The sequence below is a fragment of the Acinonyx jubatus genome, chromosome A3, assembly GCF_027475565.1.
Source record: "Acinonyx jubatus isolate Ajub_Pintada_27869175 chromosome A3, VMU_Ajub_asm_v1.0, whole genome shotgun sequence".
Lineage (NCBI taxonomy): Eukaryota > Metazoa > Chordata > Mammalia > Carnivora > Felidae > Acinonyx > Acinonyx jubatus.
The window spans coordinates 135,861,026-135,881,057 of record NC_069388.1 but is presented as its reverse complement, the minus strand read 5'-3'; the positions used below and the strand labels follow the sequence as shown (position 1 = coordinate 135,881,057).

The window sequence follows — 20,032 nt, the reverse complement described above, 5'->3', positions numbered from 1 at the left end:
GGCACTGTCTATAGTATCAGAAACCCGTCAGCACTGGAACAGATCGCATGTGGTGCCGTCACACAGCAGCATCGTCAACAGCACAGACGAATTAATTCCAGCTTCGCACTACTTTTGAGGTTGAATCTCAGGTTAGAAGTAGAGAGGGGAAATTAAGTCAAAAACGAAAAAAAAAAAAACTAAGCAAAATGTTGTTTGAGGAAGTAAACATGTAGGAAATGAAAAACAAGAGTGTGACAAATTTCAGAATATTACCCCTAAACGGGAGAGGGGTAAATGTTAGAGTGTATTGTCTCAGCCACATGTTATAAATGATTTATATCCACTCAAAGTTTGTTGGAAGTTATTTACAGGAAACGTACCTTTAGAAGAGAAGGGGGAAATAACAAGGAAAGAACCTTGTAAGGTCTCCAGCTGAGAGACATAAGAAAACTCGGGAGGCTCACAGGCTATCCTTTTCTGTGTGGAATCCCCCCTCCACCCCATGCCATAGTGCTGCTTGCTCAAGTGCGTGCGTGAGTTACTTCGTTTTCTCTCTGTGGTTGCCTAGGGCCAGGTTCCCAAGAGCATAGTGGTCTGAGTTACCCTGCTGTCTGACACGGGAGCACACCATGAGTACTGGTTCCTGGTCTGCAGGGCATTGCAGGCAGCCCATTGGCAGTGGTTTTTTATAAATACATAGTTTCTATTCAGAAATGAGGATTAACAATACAGTTTTTGCTCTGGACTGGGCAGCGTCTTTGTAAACCTTTTCACTAGGAAACATTGATTTTCTAAATTAGATTGGATAAGAAGCGAGGTTTCTGAACAGAATCAAAACATAGTTACAAACAAGCACTGATTTGAATGTTGCTTTTTAACTTAGCTTTCTTCTTTTGAGAATATTATTTCTTTTTTTTTTTAATTTTTTTTAATCTTTATAATTTTTGACAGACAGAGTGTGAGCAGGGGAGGAGCAGAGAGAGAGGGAGACACAGAATCCGAAGCAGGCTCCAGGCCCCGAGCTGTCAGCACAGAGCCCGACATGGGGCTTGAACTCACGAATGCAAGATGATGACCTGAGCCGAAGTCAGATGCTCAACCAACTGAGACACCCAGGTGCTCCGCTGAGAATATTATTTCTTTAAAAACATTTTCGATATGGGGCGCCTGGGTGGCTCAGTCCGTTAAGTGTCCAGCTTTGACTCAGGTCGTGGTCTCGTGGTTCACGAGTTCGAGTCCCGCATCGGGCAGTGAGCTGACAGCTTTGGGTTCTATGTCTCCCTCTGTCTCTACCCCTACCCCACTGGTGCTCTGTCTGTCTCAGACTCTCAAAAATAAATAAACATTAAAAGATAAAAAAATAAAAAATTCTTTGGAAGTATAAGTAAACGAAAATAAAAACATCTCAGGTAAATTGGCAAACCCAGTTGCTGTGTCAGAGCGTTGTATCCTTTGTCTAGCTGTTCTGCGGAAAAGTTACATTCCCACTATCAAAAATAAGTTCCCCCCCAAATTCCCTAAGAACTGGCATTTCTAAAAATCCACCTCTTTATAACCTTTTTTTAGATCATAGTTTCAGTCTGTGTTTCTTTACTGCTGAAGTGCTATTCCTTGCTGTAAGTATCCAGCAGGCGAATGGGTCTCGCCTAGTAATTAGCCTTCTCTTATCCTGTGCCTTGTGGGAAGTAACTCTGTTACCTGTGGACAGTCTTTCCTTCGGGACCCTAGTTAGTCCGTCTTGATCTAATACATACAGATTAACCTTGACTGGCAGTTATTTCTGTGTATTTTAAGAGTAGAACGTTCTCCACTCTTCCTGCGTGTGAAGAAACCGCTGCGATTTTGCCAGTTCCGATATTCTTTACCTTTCCCTGTAATTACACGCATCAGACCTTTTCTCATACCCTACGTTATTCTACAGTTAACCATTAGTGTCGTGTTGTGATTTCCGGAGTTCCCGTCTGAGCCGTTTTGTTCTGAGACAGGCTCGGTGCTGGCACCAGCTGCGGTCACAGCATCTCCGTACCAGGCGCGGCACTAGGGGCCGGGGCCCTAGGTCCTCACGAAGTTAGGCAGGAAGGGCCAGACTCTCCTGGCAGGGTCACCTACAACCAGTGATTGCATTTTTAAGTACCCTCTACACCCACGGTGGGGCTCGAACTCACAACCCTGAGATCAGAGTCGTGTGCTGTATCACTTGAGCCAGCCGGACGCCCACTACCAGTGGTTTTAGATGAGTCCTGCCACGGCTCTGATGCTCAGTGTCCCCTTCTGCATGTGAGGGCACGACAGCATCTCGTTCAGCTTCTGCAGAGGCGAGAGGAAGTCGTGTTTGTTCCCGTCCTGCACGTGACGGCACGTCCGCTCTTCATGTTCCCCAGGCAGCCTCCAGTCCGCCTTGCTGTGAAACATTACCAGAGCAAGGCTTTTGTTCCTTGTCCGTTGTGTTTTTGACTCGTTTTTAGCGAATGATCGGAGAGATGTGTAATAAATAGGGCATCAGTAACTGACAATGCTGGACAAGACACTTCTCCAAAGTGCTCAACTTTGATTATCTGCTTTAAAATGCTCTTGTTTGGGGGCACCTGGCTCACTTGGTTAACATTCTACTTTGGCTCAGGTCATGATCTCATGGTTCGTGGGTTCAAGCCCCATGTGAGCCTCTGTGCTGACAGCTCAGAGCCTGGAGCCTGCTTCCGATTCTGTGCCTCCCTCTCTCGCTGACCCTGCCCAGCTCATGCTCTGTCTCTCTCTCTCAAAAATAAATAAATGTTAAGAAAATTTTAAAAAGTAAAATGCCCTTGTGTGTAGATCTCAGGGTGGCCAGGCTTTAACAAAGAAGGGCTGCTGATTTGGGGCAGTGTCAAAGTGTTGGCAAAAAGTCATCTCATCTTGGGGCGCCTGGGTGGCTCAGTCGGTTGAGCGTCCGACTTCGGCTCACGTCACGATCTCACGGTTCCTGAGTTCGGGCCCCGCGTCGGGCTCTGGGCTGATGGCTCGGAGCCTGGAGCCTGCTTCCGATTCTGTGTCTCCCTCTCTCTCTGCCCCTCCCCCGTTCATGCTCTGTCTCTCTCTGTCCCAAAAATAAATAAACGTTAAAAAAAATTTTTTTTTAAATAATTAAAAAAAAAAATTCATCTCATCTAAAGACCATGCTTTGTGAAGACCAAGAAGGCATTTTATTTTGTCCTAGAAAACCCCTCATCTTTCTTAACTGGGATTTGTTCCCTATGAGAATAGAACTATATACGGTAACGTTTGCTCAAAAAGTCCTTTAAGAAAAGGAGGCATTTTCTTTAGACGTTAAACTCTTCGTTTCATTTTGTGGCCTCTGCCATCCCGTGTCCACACAGCATTTCAGCTGCGACTGGCCCTGGTTTCTCAACTTACTAGCGGCACAGCGTTGAGCAAGCTGCATGAGCTCTGCAAGCGCCAGCCTCCTCATCTGCCCGATGGAGTAGGTCTCAGGGTGGTTCTGAATCCAGGAAGAATGTACATGCACAAATCTTAGATCGGTGCCGAGGGCCCGGTGTGTGCTAGTAACTGGTCCAGTTTGCTGCCATCAGCTCTAGCAGTCAGCGTGCCTCAGGGAGGATGTGGAGAGATTATTACAGGTTGGAAGAGGACGTCTTCAACTGAATCTTAAAGAACACTTAGGGTTTAAAGAGCTGGAGACCTCACCCCATTAGGATGGCCAGTGTCAGAAAATAGCAGGTGTTGTCAAGGACGCTGAGAAATCGAAATCCTTATGCACGGTCTCACAGAATGCAACCACTATGGAAAACGCTTTGTTGACTGTTCAAACAACAGTTAAAAATAGAATTGTCGTAAGATTCAGCAATCCTGCTCCTGGGTGTATACCCAAAAGAATTGAAAGCGGGGACCCCGAGATGTTTGTACACACATGTTCCTACCAGCAGTCACAGTAGCCAGAGTGTGGAAGTGACCCAAGTGTTCATCAGTGGATGAGTGGATTAAAAAATGTGTAGACACAGTGGGGTATTGTTCAGCCTTAAATAATCAGGGAATTCTGACATACGACCACCTGGGTGAACCTTGCGGACGTTACACTGTGTGAAATAAGCCAGTCACAAAAGGACAAGTACCATGGCGTCCCACTTAAGTGAAATACGTAGAGTAATGAAGTCCAGGGAGTCATGAAGTAGAAGGCGGTTATCCGAGCTGGTAGCGGGGGTGGGGAAGGAGGGCCCTGGGAGGTGGTGCCTAATGGGAACATTGTTTCAGTTTGCAAGATGACAAGAGTTCTGGGGATGGACGGTGGTGGTGGTTGCACACTGAATGCACGTGACACCACTTAGTTGTAAACTCAAAAATGGTTAAGACGGTAAGTAATATAGATGGGGTGTGTCTTTTACCATGATCAATCAGTCAGTTGATAGATGGCTGGAGAAATGGAGTCTTTCGAATATGTAACTGACAAAGATTTTCTAATAGACTTAATTTCTTGGAGCAGCTGGAGGTTTGCTGCTAAATTGAGCTGGGGGTTCAGAGGTTTCCCGTGTGCCCTGTGTCTCCCCCACAGTTACATGCGGTGCACCTGGACGGACACATCATTATCCTCCAGAGTCCACGGTTTACCTTAGGGTTCACCGTTGGCGGTGTGCCTTCTGTGGTTTGGGCAAATGTATGATGTCATGTGGCCACCATTTGTCTATAAGTTTCAGTCAGCTCAGTAATGACGGAGGTGGAAAGCTGATGAGGTTGGTTCATTTCTGTCTTGGCTTCAGGACCATGGAGAACGCTAACGGTGCCAGCCAGAGCATGGCCGAGGAATCTCTCCCGGCCGATGGGCGAGCCGGGAGCACCACTCCGCAGGGAGAACAGGGCCAGCTCCTTTATCACGAGGAGACCATCGACCTCGGTGGAGACGAGTTTGGGTCTGAAGAGAACGAGACTATATCGGAAGATTCTAATCATTTTGTAGATAAGCTTAATGAGCACATGATGGAGAGTGTCCTCATTTCTGACTCTCCTAACAATAGCGAGGACGACACAGGTGAGCTGGGCTGTTTGCAGGATGTCGTGGAGCCTGCAGACGATCACGCTGATCCCAGACCGGAAAGTCTGGAGGGTGAAGGAGCAGTCGACACCCTGAGCAATGACACTGGAAGCAACGGAGACGGGGGAGACCGTGCATCTAAAGGCGGCTCTGACGCGACCCCCGACCCAGAGCTCGAAGAAGTAAAAGGTGCTCCCGCCTTGGGAGAAGAGGGTGCCGAGGACCCGGGCCCGGAGGGGCCGGGGCACAGCCCGCCTTGCAGGCAGTCCCCTCGTGAGGAGGAGCCCGTGCCCGTGTGCACCATTTTCAGCCAGTCGTTCGCCCGCTCCCAGCCGCCCCTGCTGCTGCGGGACGGCTTCCAGTCCCAGATGGTGAAGTCTCCGAGCTGTGGCGGTGCCAGCGACGCGGTGGCCAAGACCCCTCCGCAGGCGGTCCAGCCAAGCCCCAGCCTCAGTAAATTCTTTGGTGACCCCAGCAACTCTAGTTCCTTGGCCTCGGACTTCTTTGATTCCTTCACCACGTCCACTTTCATCTCCGTCAGTAACCCCAACGCGGGCTCTTCCGTTCCCGAGAAACGGTCTTCGCTCTCCACTCCGGTGGGACAGAGATCCCCCGGTTCTGCTGCGCCCTGTCTCTCCCCGGGGATTGAAAAGTCAGAGTCCGCCGTTCCCACGGCTTCCCTAGAAATTCCTCAGTCTCCAAAACCGTTTTCCCAGATCCAGGCCGTGTTTGCAGGGAGCGAGGACCCCTTTGCCACTGCCCTGAGCATGAGCGAGATGGACCGCAGGAGCGATGCCTGGCTCCCCGGGGAGGGGACCCGGGACATCTTGATTTCAGTGGCAACCCAACAGTACAGCACGGTGTTCGTAGACAAGGAGAGCCTCACCATGCCGGGCCTCAAGTTCGACAACATCCAGGTAGGTGCGGGCCGCCTCGCAGGGCACTTCCCAGTGAAATAGGTCGCCTGTGTCCACATCCGGCTCCTTTCCATCTCGTTCTGTTTTCCCCGGCTTCTCACTCACCCTCCATTCACGTGTGTGTGTGTGTGTGTATGTGTGTATACACACATGTAAAAACGCCTTCAAGGACTGAAAAATCTGCCTTGTCCAGCAATTCCTAAAGTTCTCATTTTGAGAGTCCGCGTTATGTGTCTAGTCAGTTTGGAACTCCGTTGATTTCCCTAATATGTGTTTAAGGCACTAATCAGAGTCTTGGAAGTGAACGCCCACAAGGTAGATAGTTACATCAGAATTCTCAGAAATAGCTGTGAGCCTTGTGTGAGCACGTTATTTGTGACATTTAAGCTTCAGCAAATAAGCCCCCATTCCTTTTTGTTGTTGTTTACCAAATAATGTGCTTTATGTAGAAAGAGGTTTTACACATTTCATTAAGAAAAATATGGATGGCCCCCCCAAAACAAAAAATCACAAAAATGTCTGAACGTCCTAGAGAATAAACAGTCACATAGAAAAGTTCAATCGAGTAATCAAAGACAATGACATTATTTCCATTTTCCATGATCTTATTTTTTTCATGTTTATTTATTTTGAGAGAGAGAGAGCGTGAGTGAGGAGGGGCAGAGAGAGGGAGGGAAGGAGCGAGGCAGAGACTCCCAAGCACGTGTGCGTGTGCACTCTCCCTAAATAAATAAGTAAACTTGAAAAATAAACAAATAAAATAAGATAGGAATGATGAGATAACAGAATTTTTAATGAGATTCTTATTAAATTTGAAAGCCTGAGTACAAGATGGCCTGAAGCGTGCGCAGTACGGTAAAAACGTTTACACGCACGACACGCACATGACACCTACTGGTACGGTCAGGTCGCTGGCTGGCGGTTGCAGCACATCGGGCAGATCGCAGGGGGGTCGTCAGCTGTTGCGCGGCCCGGTGCGTCGGGGGCGCCGCCCCGGCCAGGCTGCAGCCGCGTGTCCTGCGCGTGTGTGTCCTCCCAGAACTGGAGGCGGGACCGGCGGTCTCCCGCAGCCCCGCTGCACACACCCGGCTGGGTCGGAAAGCCCGGTGCGTGTTGGTATATGTTGGTAAACCTTGGTGAGCCGCTGAGCCCGGGACGAATGTCCCACTGGGGACGTGGAGCCCTTAGTTATTTTCTAGGGCCCGAGAAGCGCGAGCCCACAGGCTTTGGACACTTCGCGTGGTGGTCTTGACGGCTGTTCACGCACCAGACCCACACTTGCCGCGCGCGTGCTGTCGACGGGGCGGTGTTCGAGGCGTCCCCTCCACCCGCTCAGGCTGAGCTACTGAACATGCGCTTGCCTTTGCGGGATCTTTCTAACGCATCCCACTTACGGGCTCTGAGTCCAGGGGACACTGGGACCCGTGGGATTAGGTTGACGTTTCCACACGGTCCTTCCCTGGCCCCGCGTGCATCCGCTGTACCCGCGGCGGGGCCTTCACGTTCCGCCTCTTGTCTCCTCCCTGCCCCCTTCCTGGGGTCTCTGTGCTCTGCTGCTCGGTTCCCGGGACCTCGGTGGGACCGGCCTCCCGGCACTTCCTCTCCAGAGAGTCTGTGGTTTGCAGTTTGCTTCTCCCACTGATTGTAATTCTCTCCCGGTTGGCAAGAGGCCTGGGGTGAGCGTGTGCTGTTTCATGGATGGGGCCACGAACGCTGAACACGGGGCAGGCTGGTTAGGGTCAGACCGTGACGGTCGTCCTGCCCAAAATGTCAGTCATTCTTGAGTCAAGAAACACGAGCACCGAAGCTCTCTGCTGGTTGCACCTGGACTGAGTCACGTAGGAGACCCTGGCATAGGTCCTCCCCCGCTTTAAAGCTTCTGTGACTTCCCTCCCCAATTCCACGCTGCTAACCGTGAAATACCCAGAACGTTCCACAAGTCAGCAAGGACTTGGGAGCTCCCACTGCTCGGGCAGAACACGGGGGGACAAGCAGGAGGCAGTGTTTCTTCCTTTATTTCCTGCAAGAGTCCCTCCGTAACGTCTTGCAGTTCACAGTGGCTGTTTCGGGAACCTCGTGGTGAGTTGAAATTTGAACGAAGAACAGTTCCCAAAATACCTTTGACCCTCCCACGTAACAAATGTGCTAGATGTGTGTTCGCTTGTATATCACCCTTCAAAGAAACTTTCATTCCCAAAACAGAGAAGGAAAACCGTACGGTTAACCTTGAATGGACGGGCTGGTGTATTTGCCAGAAGACGAAAGATTGGCTTTTCTGTTAACTTTCTGTGCACACCAAGCTTTTAAAACCATGTCGCGGATTTACCTGTAACTGAGTTTCGCCTTCGTCACTGTTACTATCGCAGACTTGTTCATGCACAATCAGCTTTCTAAAGCACTAATGTTTGACGTTTTTCCAAATTGCTCACCTATTGGTACCTAATTAAAAATTGCCTTCCTGTGGGGTAAAAGTTGAGAAGATTTTGAGTTTGTTTCTTTACAAAGTGACATCCATGGCAGTCTGTGCTAATAAGTTAGCGGCTTAAAGGTGAGCTTACGTCACACCATCCCACCAGACTGATGTCAGGAGGAGGACAGGCTCTTTTAGGTCATTGTGGTCGTCTGTGACCTCTGTTCTTTTTTTGTGTGTGTGTGTTTTTTTTAATGTTTATTTTTGAGAGAGAGACACAGAGTGTGAGTGAGGGAGGGGCAGAGAGAGAGGGAGACACAGAATCGAAGCAGGCTCCAGGCTGTACTCGAACACAGGGCTCAAACCCACAAACCATGAAATCATGACCTGAGCCGAAGTCGGGTGCTTAACCAACTGAGCCCCCCAGGGGCCCCATGGCCTCTGTTCTTCAAGAAATAAATGGGAAGTTTGTGGGGAAGTAGTTCAGAACGAGTAAGGAACGGAAGTAGAGAATTGTTTGCCTGGCACACCTGACGCGCCCTTGGAGACCGGATCCTTCCACCACCCCCTCTCCTGTCCCCGGTTCTCTCCTCCCCCGCCCCTTTCCCGCAGTGGGATTTGACAGGAGTCCCTTCGGGGAAACCCACCGTCTACGTGAAATCGCCCTTCCGCGCCCTTCCATGTCAGGAACCTCCTGGAAGCCAAAGACGTACCTGTTACTCAGGACTACCAGCTACAGATATTCTCAGCTTTAGTTGTGTGATCTTCATTTTCATTTTTAAAGGTTATTTTTTTTCTGGATGTGCAGTATGTTTACAGTATAAAGTTCAAGGTTGACATGTTTTTCCCATTTAGCACTTCAGAGATGCCCTTCCAACGTGCTAGGGACGTGAAGTTTATGATAGTTTTTATCTTTGGGGCATCTGGATGGCTCAGTCAGTTGAGCATTCCACTTCGGCTCAGGTCATGACCTCAAGATTTTTGGGTTCAAACCCCACACTAGGCTCTGTGCTGACAGCTCAGAGCCTGCTTGAGATCCTCTCCCTCTCTTCTCTCTCTCTCTCAAGAATAAATAATCATTATTATAATTTTCATCTTTGCTCCTCTGTACCTAGGTACATGTTCTCCTCCAGTTGAGTTTAAGATTTTATCCCTGGTTTCCAGCTGTTTGACCCTGATAGGCCTTCACATGGTTTTCTTTTATGTTTATCTTGCTTGGGACTCGACCTTGTTGGTTTGTCGTTTTCACCAGTTTGGGAATATTTTGGTCCTTACTTGTTCAAATAGTTCTTCAGTTTTCCGCTCTCCCCTCTCCACTTCTGGGACTGTGATTCCACATATTATTTGCTATCGCCAAAGAGGTCACAAAGGATTTCTTTTTGCTTTTCAGTCTTTTCTCTCTTTTTGCTTAACGTTGAAATTCCTGCTGTTATTTTCTTAAGTCCATATATCTTCTCTTCTGTACTTTTTAGTTTGCAGTTGATGCTTTTCAGCGGAGTCTTCATAGTTTTTTTTCTCCAGAATTTGCGTTTGGTTCTTTTTTAATGTCGTTTTCTTTATTTGCTATGTTGAAGTTTTACTTTAGATTCTCAAGCACATTTATAATAGCTGTTTTAAGGTTCTCCATCATCTCTGTAATCTCAGGGTCTGTTTGTATTTCTGTTTTCTCTTGGTTCTGGGTCACACGTGCCTGTTTTGTCACATGTTTGGTAATTTTTGATTAGAGGACAGACATTGTGGGTTTAGTGTTTTTGAAAGTCTGTATTTTGTCATCTGCAAAAAGACGTGTGCTTTGTCCTGGGAGGCAGGGAAGTCATGTGCAGATTTAGTTGATCTTTTCCAGGTTTGTTTTTAAGCTTCTTAGGGTGAGTTTAGAGTAGCTTCCACTGTTAGGTGACCTTTCTGACATCTGCTCGAAGCCTCAGTGTTCAGCGAGAGTGCCGCAAACAGCTGGCCTGACCTGGACATCTTCGGCCTGCGTGAGCTCTGAGAATCATTCGGCTCCCTTGTCATCTTGCCCCATCTTCCAGAGTGTCACCCTGTGCACATACTGCTTAGTGCTCCACAGTGGGCTCAGGCTCCTTCTCAGGACTCCCTCCTTCCCAGGGCCCCCTCCTTCCCAGGACTCCCTCCTGCACAGGGCTCCCTCCTTCCCAGGACTCCCTCCTGCACAGGGCTCCCTCCTTCTCAGGACTCCCTCCTGCACAGGGCCCCCTCCTTCCCAGGGCTCCCTCCTGCACAGGGCCCCCTCCTTCCCAGGACTCCCTCCTGCACAGGACTCCCTCCTTCCCAGGACTCCCTCCTGTGTGGGGCTCCCTCCTTCTCAGGACTCCTTCCTGCACAGGCCTCCCTCCTTCTCAGGACTCCCTCCTGCACAGGGCCCCCTCCTTCCCAGGGCTCCCTCCTGTGTGGGCTCCCTCTTGCAAAGTCCAGCCCCCTGAGCTTCTGGGAGCCCCGCCTTTGTCTCCTCACCTCAACAGGTTCACCGTGCTCTGCTTGGGACTCCTCCCCACACGGTGGTCCAAAAGCGCCTATGAATTCAAGAGTTCAAATCCCCTTCTTCCTTCTCGTAGAGCCCCGTCCTTTTCCGTGTCTGAAAGCTGTTGCATCATCACTCTTTTACTCTGGGACAGTCCAGTCCCAGTTACTGTGGAACAGACAGAAGCAGAAGTCACTCAGCCGCCTGTGTTCACACACTCACAGAGGGGCCTTTCCTCGGGCCCTCGTCTAAGTTTGCTTACCTGAGTTGAGGCACGTCCGTGCGGAAGATCTGGAGAGGCCGGTGCAAGCTGCTCTGTGACAGTGTCAGACTGCTTTCCCTGGAAAAGCATCTCTCAAATTCCGATTTGTTTAGGGCCTCACAAGAAAAGAAAAGAGGGGTAGATTTGGTTTTGATTCTACAGCTGTATGGAAATACAGTTCACATGCCACATGGTTCACACTTCTCATGGTTCGCTGGTTTTTAGCCTTCTGAGAGGATCATGCAGCCATCACCACCGGTGTTCGCAACGTTTGTGTCTCCCGAATAGAAGCCCAAATGCTTTCACCCTCTCTTCCCGTCTCCCCCGCCCCAGCCCAGCTCCGGGCAAGCGCTGATCTCTCTCTCTACAGATTCTCCTGTTCTAGACGTTTCCTGCAAATGGGATCCCACGACACATGGTCCTTCCTGACTGGCTTCTTTCACTCGGATGACGTCTTCAAGAGTCGTCCGTTTTGTGGCACGGACGGGACGCCGTTCCTTTTTATCGTCGGAGAGTGTTCCAGGTTATGACTGTTCACGCTTTCCCTACCCATTCATCCCCTGATGAACCTTTGACTTCTTTTCACTTTTTGGCTGTTATGAGCACTGCTCCTTCTGAACACCCGAGAGCAGGTTTCTGTGTGGACCCATTTCCTTTTCTCTTGAGTGCGTACCTCGCGCCGAGGAGCGGGAGCGCTCGTCACGTGGCAGCCTGTGTTCCACGCTGTGAGAAGTGTCCAAACCGTCTTGCAGTGGCTGCACTGTTTTCCATTTCCCACCAGTTTGGGGTTTTGTTTACTTTTGTGTGTGTGATGTTGTTCGTTGGGTGGTTTTGCTTACCCCGGGAGGGAACCCACACCGGAGCGGGAGGACAGAAGGCTCCAGAGCCGGTCCCCTGGAGCCATGGCACAGAGCTCCGTGTGTGCCGGGTCGGGCGCAGGGGCCGCTCCCTTTCCAGCACCGCTGCCCCACGGCCATTGTGTCTTCAGGTGTCCCAGACAGGAAAGCCTGTACTCTTGAGTCGGCTGCCCTGGCTTGCGTTTCGTCTTTGTCCACTAGAATCCAGGAGGGACTGCTGAACTGTCCCCTCTCTGCAGGAGGCGTGATGGCCTGCAGCCATCCGTGAGCAGAAATCAGCCACTGCTCTGCACGACACGTACAACGGGGGGGAAGAGGCATCCTCCCCGTCGCCTGCCTGAGTCCTGGCTTGTTCCCCTGCAGTCTCTTCACATTCCCTGCCCTGGCCTTGGGTGCACTAGTCCCTCACCTACAGGTTTGCCGATTTGAAGCGGCCCTGTCTCAGGTGTAGCGGCATGGCTCTGACGAAAGCCCGAAGCGGGGGAAGCTTGCACCCCTGTCTCCAGTGACCGCAGGAGGACGTGCAGTTAGGGGCCGTGATCCCCTCCACTTAGTGACAGCACCAGCAGGCCCCCCCCGGGCTCTCATGGGTGCAATATGTGTTTGTCACACAGATGCTCACGTCCCAGGAACTTCCTGTGCCAGCCAAAATGTCAACCAACAGAGTATTTCACGGGGAGAAGATTTTGCAGCGTGGTCTGGTTAACGGAGGCCATTGCAGGGATGAAGGGGTTAAAATGGCCCTCCCTCTGCAGCATCAGGATGCAAAGTGGCCCTTTCCTGGCTCACAGCTCCTCTGGCCCAGACGGAGTCACGTTCCTGCAAAGCTTTATGGAGCCATCTGGCTGAGCTCCTTTCATTCCGCCCTGTAATTGTCCCTCTAGACCAGTTAGCCACCTCTGTGGCTGCAGCATGGGAGGCATTCAGCCTCACTGTCTGAAGCCAGAAAACCTTAAAACTGCCGCTTCTCCATCTTTGCCCCTGTGTATGCAGGAGGGGTGGCTCGGCGCCCGGGGCCACAACCAGACACGTGACCTGGAACCCCGCCAAAGCCACCCTCCCCCTTAATGGGGGAAGAGCAGCCACAGACCCCTGCACACATCGCCCGCACGGTGGTGCCTTTGAAGTGTCGCCATCTGGAACGATAATGAAAGATTACCCTTGCTGGCGCACACCGAGGGTAGGGAGACAGTAGGAAGGACCTGGGCAGTTGTAGGGTGTGCACACTGACTTCCTCTCCGTCCTCAGTCCCTGTGTGCTCTCGGTGCTCCCCTGCGCCATTAGCATCAACTCGCTGAGACGGAGAGGTTTTAGTCTTGTCCTCCTGCACACCTCCCCCAGGTCGGACGTCTCCATGGTCATTGCAGCCTTGGGAGTCCTTCCCCTCCTGGCCTGGCCAAACCACTGTCTCCTCGGCCCCTCCCCCTTCCATCTTCCCTTTATGTTTTTTCTTCTTTTTTGAAAATTTATTTTTCTATCTAGGAATAACTGACACAGTGTGTTCGTTTCAAGTGTGTAACTCGAGTCACTATTTGTCCGTATCGTGAAACGATCACAGTCGGTCTGGTTTACATCCGCCACCTTCCACGGTTACGGCAGTATTTTTCTTGTGATGAGAACTTTGCAAGTACACGCCGCTGTCTGGTTCCTTCCGGCTCCGCACCGTCCGTTAATCCCCGCGCCCTGGTTGTGTGGTGATGGAAAGTTTCTAGCACCTGACCACCTGTCCCATTTGGCCCACCCCCACTCCCCACCCCTGCCTCTGGCGACCACCAGTGTGTTCTGTGTACCTAGAAGCTGCTTTGCTGCTTCGGTTTTTGTGTTTCTGTGATTCCACCTGTAAGTGATCACGATCATACAGGACTTGTCTCTCCATCTGACTTATCTCATTTAGCATAATGCCCTCAGGGTCCATCCATGTGGAAACAGATGTCAAGATTTCCTTCTCTTCTCATGGCTGAGAACTGTGGCCGTGTGCAAATACACCCCCTCCTCTTTCCCTCTTCATCCGTCCACGACACATGGGTTGTTTCCACGTCTTCACTGGGGGAAATAACACCACTATGAACATGCAGGTGCAGACATCTCTTTTTTTTTTAAAGCAGGGGTGTATTTTATTTTATTTTATTTTATTTTTAATTTTTTAACGTTTATTTATTTTTGAGACAGAGAGAGACAGAGCATGAACGGGGGAGAGACAGACAGAGAGGGAGACACAGAATCTGAAACAGGCTCCAGGCTCTGAGCTGTCAGCACAGAGCCCGACTCGGGGCTTGAACTCACGGTCCAAGATATCAAGACCTGAGGCGAAGTCGGACGCTTCACCGACTGAGCCACCCAGACACCCCTCCTTTTTTCTTTTTAAATGTTTTATTATTTTGAGAGAGAGAAAGATGGTGAGCGGGGGTGGGGCAGAGAAAGAGGGAGACAGGGAAGCCCCAACAGGCTCCCTGCCATCAGCACAGAGCCCGACGCGGGACTTGAACTCACGGACTGCGAGATCATGACCTGAGCTGAAGCCAGACGCTTAACCGACTGAGCCACCCAGGCGCCCCTTTGTTTTATTTTTTAATGTTTACTTTTGAGAGAGAGCACAAGCAGGGGAGGGGCAGAGACAGAGAGATGGGGAGAGAAAAGGAGAGGGAGAGGATCTCAAGCAGGCTCCACGCTGACAGCACAGAGCCCAGTGCGAGGCTCAGACCCCCGAGCCCTGGGATCATGGCCTGAGCCGGGGTCGGCCGCTCAGCCAGCCCTGCACCCAGGCGCCCACAGACATCTTCTCAAGTTGGTGTTTTTGTTTCCTCGGGACCAATGCCCGGAAGTGGAACCGCCAGGCCGCAAGGTGGCTGCATGTGTAGCTTCTGGAGGAACCCCACGCTGTTCTCCACGGCGGCCGCAGAGTCCTAGGTCCCAGCAGCTGTGCCCTGGGCTTCCCTTTCCCCCACACCCTCGCCAGCCATCGGGTTCCACCTGCACCCCTCCGCCCTGTCTGTGGGGCATCTCACTGGGGATCGGGTCGCAGGGGCCCGTGGGGCCCTTTGCTGGCAGACAGCACCCTCCTGTAAGCAGCGGGCCTGGCCGAACGGGCGCTGAAGGACTTGAGGGCGTGGGGACTCTTGTCACTTCCTCGGGCTTGGGGTGCACTTAGCCCTGGAGGGAGGGGCACCCAGGCCACGAATGATGTCTCTAGCCGGGTCCCACAGGCCTTCCCAGAGACCCAGGCAAACTGGCACATTGCCGAGGCCAGCCCACCTCCGCGCGGACCCGGCCCTTTGTCCCCTGTGATGTCTCTTCACCCCTCGGGGGCCCACGCGAAGCCCTCCTCCTGGCGTGGTATGTCTCCCGTCGCCTGCCGCAGGGGGTGGGGATTTACCGCTTCTCCGCAAGGGCAGGTCTAAAATACACATTTGATCAAAGGCTGTGATGCTTCAGCATCTGGGCAGCTGAAATGTTACTACTGTAGGCACGCTTTAACCTCCATACACCGTTGGAGAGAAGAGGAATCTCATTTAGTTATGGGTTCTGGTTAGCTGAGTTTAATTAACATTTTATTGTCTTGACATATTTTTCTTCCATTCCTTCAAGGGGGATGCAGTTAAAGACCTGATGCTTCGCTTCCTGGGTGAGAGAGCCGCGGCGAAGAGGCGGGTCTTAAATGCTGAGTCCGTGGAGCAGACTTTTGTCGGGTTGAAGCAGCTAATCGTAAGTTATGACGTGTTTGGTTTCGAAATTGTTTTTTATAAGTCCTGCCTTCCTTCCTTCCTTCGTCATATTTTCCTTAGAGTCACTTACTCCGGATGTATTACCTAGAGCCCTTGCATGGAAATAAAATTTTGTTGAATTAGATACCAGTTCTGTGCAGCCAAAAGCGTCCCACAAACATACTTTTAATTAGTTAAAAAGCTATTATTTTAGACGATCAAATTACTCGAAGCAACATATACTTTGATTAAATATGCTTCATCAAATATAGTAACTAGAGAGAAATAATTTTATGCTGCTTTTTTAAAACACTCCGTCGTCTCCACTTGGCTTAAAAGGTTTATTGTTGAAGGGTGGGTTCACCACAAATGCACACAGAAGTCCTTGTTCCTTAACAGGAGTGAACTCGTGCAACTATCCAGGTAGAGACGTAGTCCCAGGTATTAACAGGAAAATAGTAGTAGGAAACTCTCTGAGCTGCAGGCGTTTTAAATGGATGGGTAGATGCTTCTGGCGGTCTTTGAACCCCTGGGAATCGTATGCCCCCACAATTGCCTCTTTCTTGCACATCTTCTATCACGTGTACAGAAGTATGTGTCCTCCGAAAGGCAAGTAAGATCACTTGTTTGGGTGGTCAGCAGATACTTTACATATAAGGCAATTAAAGTCTAATTTCTTAGTAAGTGTAAATCAAATGCCTTATTGGGTTTCTTTTACTGAAGTGATTCTGGAATTATTCCTATGCTAAGAAGCTTTGGGAAGGAAAGACGTGGAGCCACTCTGTTTTTGAAAGGGAGGGGAAACGACTTTTTAAATATCTGCACACTTTATCATTTGTTAATGAAGTCACAGGTCTTGACAGGCGAGCATTTCCAGGGCCGAACGAAGAGGTTCTTGCATTGTTGGGTTCTTGTCTTGGCCTTGACCGGCCTGGAAGCAGCCGCTGTAAGACATCGTCATGAGCGACAGGCCGCACTAGGAGTGTCACCTGGTGGTGACCAGTTTGTGTTTTAAGTAAACGCTACTCCACATACGGGGCTTGAACTCATGACTCTGAGACCAAGAATCGCACGCTCTCCCAACAGAGCCAGCCGGGCGCCCCTGTAATGACCAGTTAGAAAAGTATACCTGGAACCGGGCACAGTCATCGTGACCAGTTTGTTCCACGGGCAATCTCGTTACCTGCTGTGATTGTTTCCGCTGTTGATAAATATGTACAGTGGGGGGCGCCTGGGTGGTCCAGTCGGTTGAGCCTCCGACTTCGGCTCAGGTCATGATCTCGCAGTCTGTGAGTTCAAGCCCCGCGTCGGGCTCTGTGCTGACAGCTCGGAGCCTGGAGCCTGCTTCGAATTCTGTGTCTCCCCCTCTCTCTGCCCCTAACCCACTCGCATTCTGTCTCTGTTTCTCTCAAAAGTAAACATTAACAAATTTTTTTCTTAAGAAATAAATAAATAAGTAGGTACAGTGGTTTGGGGTCTTTTCGTACATTGAAAATACTTAAAGCCAGGAGAGATTTTATTATAGTCCTAACAAGGAGAACTATTTAAGGTGGAACATGTATTTATAAAAACTTATTACCAAAAAATATGTATGTATTTTTAAAAAGGGTGGGGGGGTTGCTGGGGTGGCTCGGTTGAGTGTCCGACTCTTGACTTCAGCTCAGGTCATGATCCCAGAGCTGTGGGATCGAGCCCTGCATCAGACTCCATGCTGAGTGTGGAACCTGCTTGGGATTCTTTCTCTCCCTCTCTCTCTAAAAAAAAATTTTTTTTTAGTACTTAAAAACAGTCATTACCTTGCCCTGGTATTTTAATTGTGTCCTAAAGTAATTCCTCTCATCATCAAGCCTAGGAAAGAGTTTCAAAATGTATTTTCCTAAGTAACGTCCGTGCATTTTAAGACTGTAATTTACAGGGAAATGAATGTCATAGCCTGTGGAGGACATTTTAATCCCCGTAATAGTATCATATACAGAGTTAATGATTCCTTTTGAGTCATAGATGGGAAAGTTATGTACATACTGTTAGTTACTTGAGTGACTTTTATTGGACTATTTTTCTCATCTTTTAGAAGTCATCGAATTCCTGTGTTCAGTTTTTCAAAAAGAGTATATCTTATTTCCTAGCGTTAAAAAAAAAAAAAGGAACATTTATTTAAATTTAGATCTCTTTCTCATATCAAACTGACCTTATTGTCAGAGTTCTACACGTCATTTACAGTAATGATGAGATTTTTGTAAGAACTTAAAGTTTTACAGGGTATGTTTTAAATTGTAGTTATAAAAACCATTTCTTCACCAAACGCTTTTGACGTCTCATAATGAGAATGGAGGAGGATCTCCAGGAAGGGGACTAGAAGGAGGAAAAGAATGAGATCAAAATAGCCAGAAGCACGGTGAGAAAATACAAAATTGTAATTTCAAATCGCAGGCCACGTGTAATCCCCAGTCGTGGCTCACAGGTTGCTGAGGGGAGGTCCCAGTGTTTTGAAGGAAGGGGGTACCTGCCATTAGAACTCAGGACTGCACTGGGTCGTCCTGGCCCGTCCTTCGAAGAATCCTCTTCTCCCCTTCCTCCAGCCTCCCCCCCTGGCTCAGTGGTCAGGCTGCCCAGAGCTGCTCAGGATGCTGGAAGGAGGGCAGTACGGGCCAGCCCTACTAGGTCCCCATCACCTGTAAGGCCAGTCCAGCTGAAGGCCATGCTCTCTCGAGGCTGGAGGAAATAAACCGCTCACGCGCGTGTGCACACGCCTGGTGTGCGTGAACAGGGATATGTCCCCTAGGCCTTGTACTTGGAACGTGTGCAGGGACAGACGCTGGAGGAGAGTGATCCTGGAAAGGGAACACGGACCTGCCTCGGCACAGGGCGGGGCCCCAACACACACTTGTGTGGAAGGAGCCGGGTTACAGGTTGTTAGGGAAAGGAGGAGTGAGTCAGTGTTCGCACGCAATTAGTGAGGTATTCAAAAGGGAAGAATTACAAAGATCTTTATTTCTCAGCACACTCAAAAATTAATTCCAAATAAATTAAAACAAAATTTGTTAAATTCCAGAAAATTGGGGAGACTCTTAATGATGCAGGATAGAAAAGCATTTCTTAAAACTTTTAGGGGGAAATGGATAAATTTGACTACTTTATTTTATTTTATTTTTTTTTAATTTGACTACTTTAAAACCTGTGTACAACAAAAACACCATAAAGAGTATTAAAAAGTGAGCCACAGAATGAGAGAAGATGTTTGAAATCGATATTAAGACCTTCCTCCAATGACTAAGAAATGAAAACAGCCCAGTAGAAAAATGGGCACATGATAGGAGGAGGCAGTTCGCAGAAACCAGACAGCCCATAAACTTGGAAAAGGTGCTCATCTTCATTGGGAATCACAAACGTGAGTCCAACAGGAGGGTCGTTCATTTCAGCCGCATCAACACGGCAGCACCGGGCGTCCGCCAGGGTGCAGGAGGCGGCCTGTGTCCTTGCGGGCGCGAGCTGGAAGGCCCGCTTTGCAGAGCAACGTAACGGGAGCTGATCAGATCAACGCTGTGCAGCACCTCGGACCCACCATTCCCCCCTCTGATTCTGTACTTCAGAGAAACTCTTGCACCTGTGCTTAACAGGACATATTCGAGAATGTTTGTTGCTGTATTGTTTGAATTAGCCAAAACTGTTGAAAACCTTACTATTGAATAAGACAAAGAAAGTTACGTTACGTAGTTAAGTCCCTTGGAACAGCTGAAGTACACGCAGGAGAGCCACGTTCATCAATGTGAGAAAACGCCCAGAACGGTGTGGAGCCCTGAACACAAAGTGCGAAGGCTGCCTTAACGTGCCAGCTTGGAAGACCAGCCGGCAGTCCCCGAGCCACAACATCCCTGATCCCACAGTCTGGGAGAGCCCTCCCTGAAAACCCAGTTATGTTTGGTGGCAGAATCCGAGCTGACCAGGCTCATTTGGTGCCATCCCCGGGACACTCCTCCTCGCCTGCCGCCTCCCGTCCCTGCTCCCCTGCTCTCCCACTTGCCCTTTGCGGGGGAGGCAGCGGGAGCTGGCCAGGCGGAGGGACGGAAGGGGTCCAGGCTGGGCGGCCTCCTGTGGGCTCAGCGGTCCTGTGGGCCTGGCCCCTCCCACCCGGGCGTCCCTCTGTTGCCTGGCCCTGGGTGCGTCTCCGTCCCTTCGTGGCTGTCCTGGCCTCGCCCACACCTGTGCAGATGGCCCCTCGTCCAGCTCTCCGGGAGCCCCTGGGGACCGTCAGCAGCCTCCCGTTGCCACCAGGCTCCCACTGGATAGGATAGTTATGGTCTTTGTTGATCCCACTTGCTGTGAACAAAAGTATTCCTGTCTGGAAATCTTCTTGAAATATCAAATTAAATTGAAGTGTAGACAAAGAAATACTTTATATTCTCT

At 50.0% G+C, this 20,032-nt stretch overlaps 1 protein-coding gene across 2 annotated transcripts in view; it reads left to right on the top strand.

The window, feature by feature from the left end:
- The window catches only part of TRAPPC12 (trafficking protein particle complex subunit 12), an 81,366-nt gene that overhangs the window by 3,473 nt on the left and 57,861 nt on the right, over positions 1–20,032 (top strand). For both annotated transcript variants that reach the window (XM_027077791.2, XM_053201302.1), the window contains exons 2-3: positions 4,731–5,919; positions 15,513–15,629. In XM_027077791.2, the coding sequence (XP_026933592.1) occupies positions 4,735–5,919; positions 15,513–15,629 (1,302 nt within the window). In that variant the 5' untranslated portion in view covers positions 4,731–4,734. The remainder of the gene's footprint in view (positions 1–4,730; positions 5,920–15,512; positions 15,630–20,032) is intronic.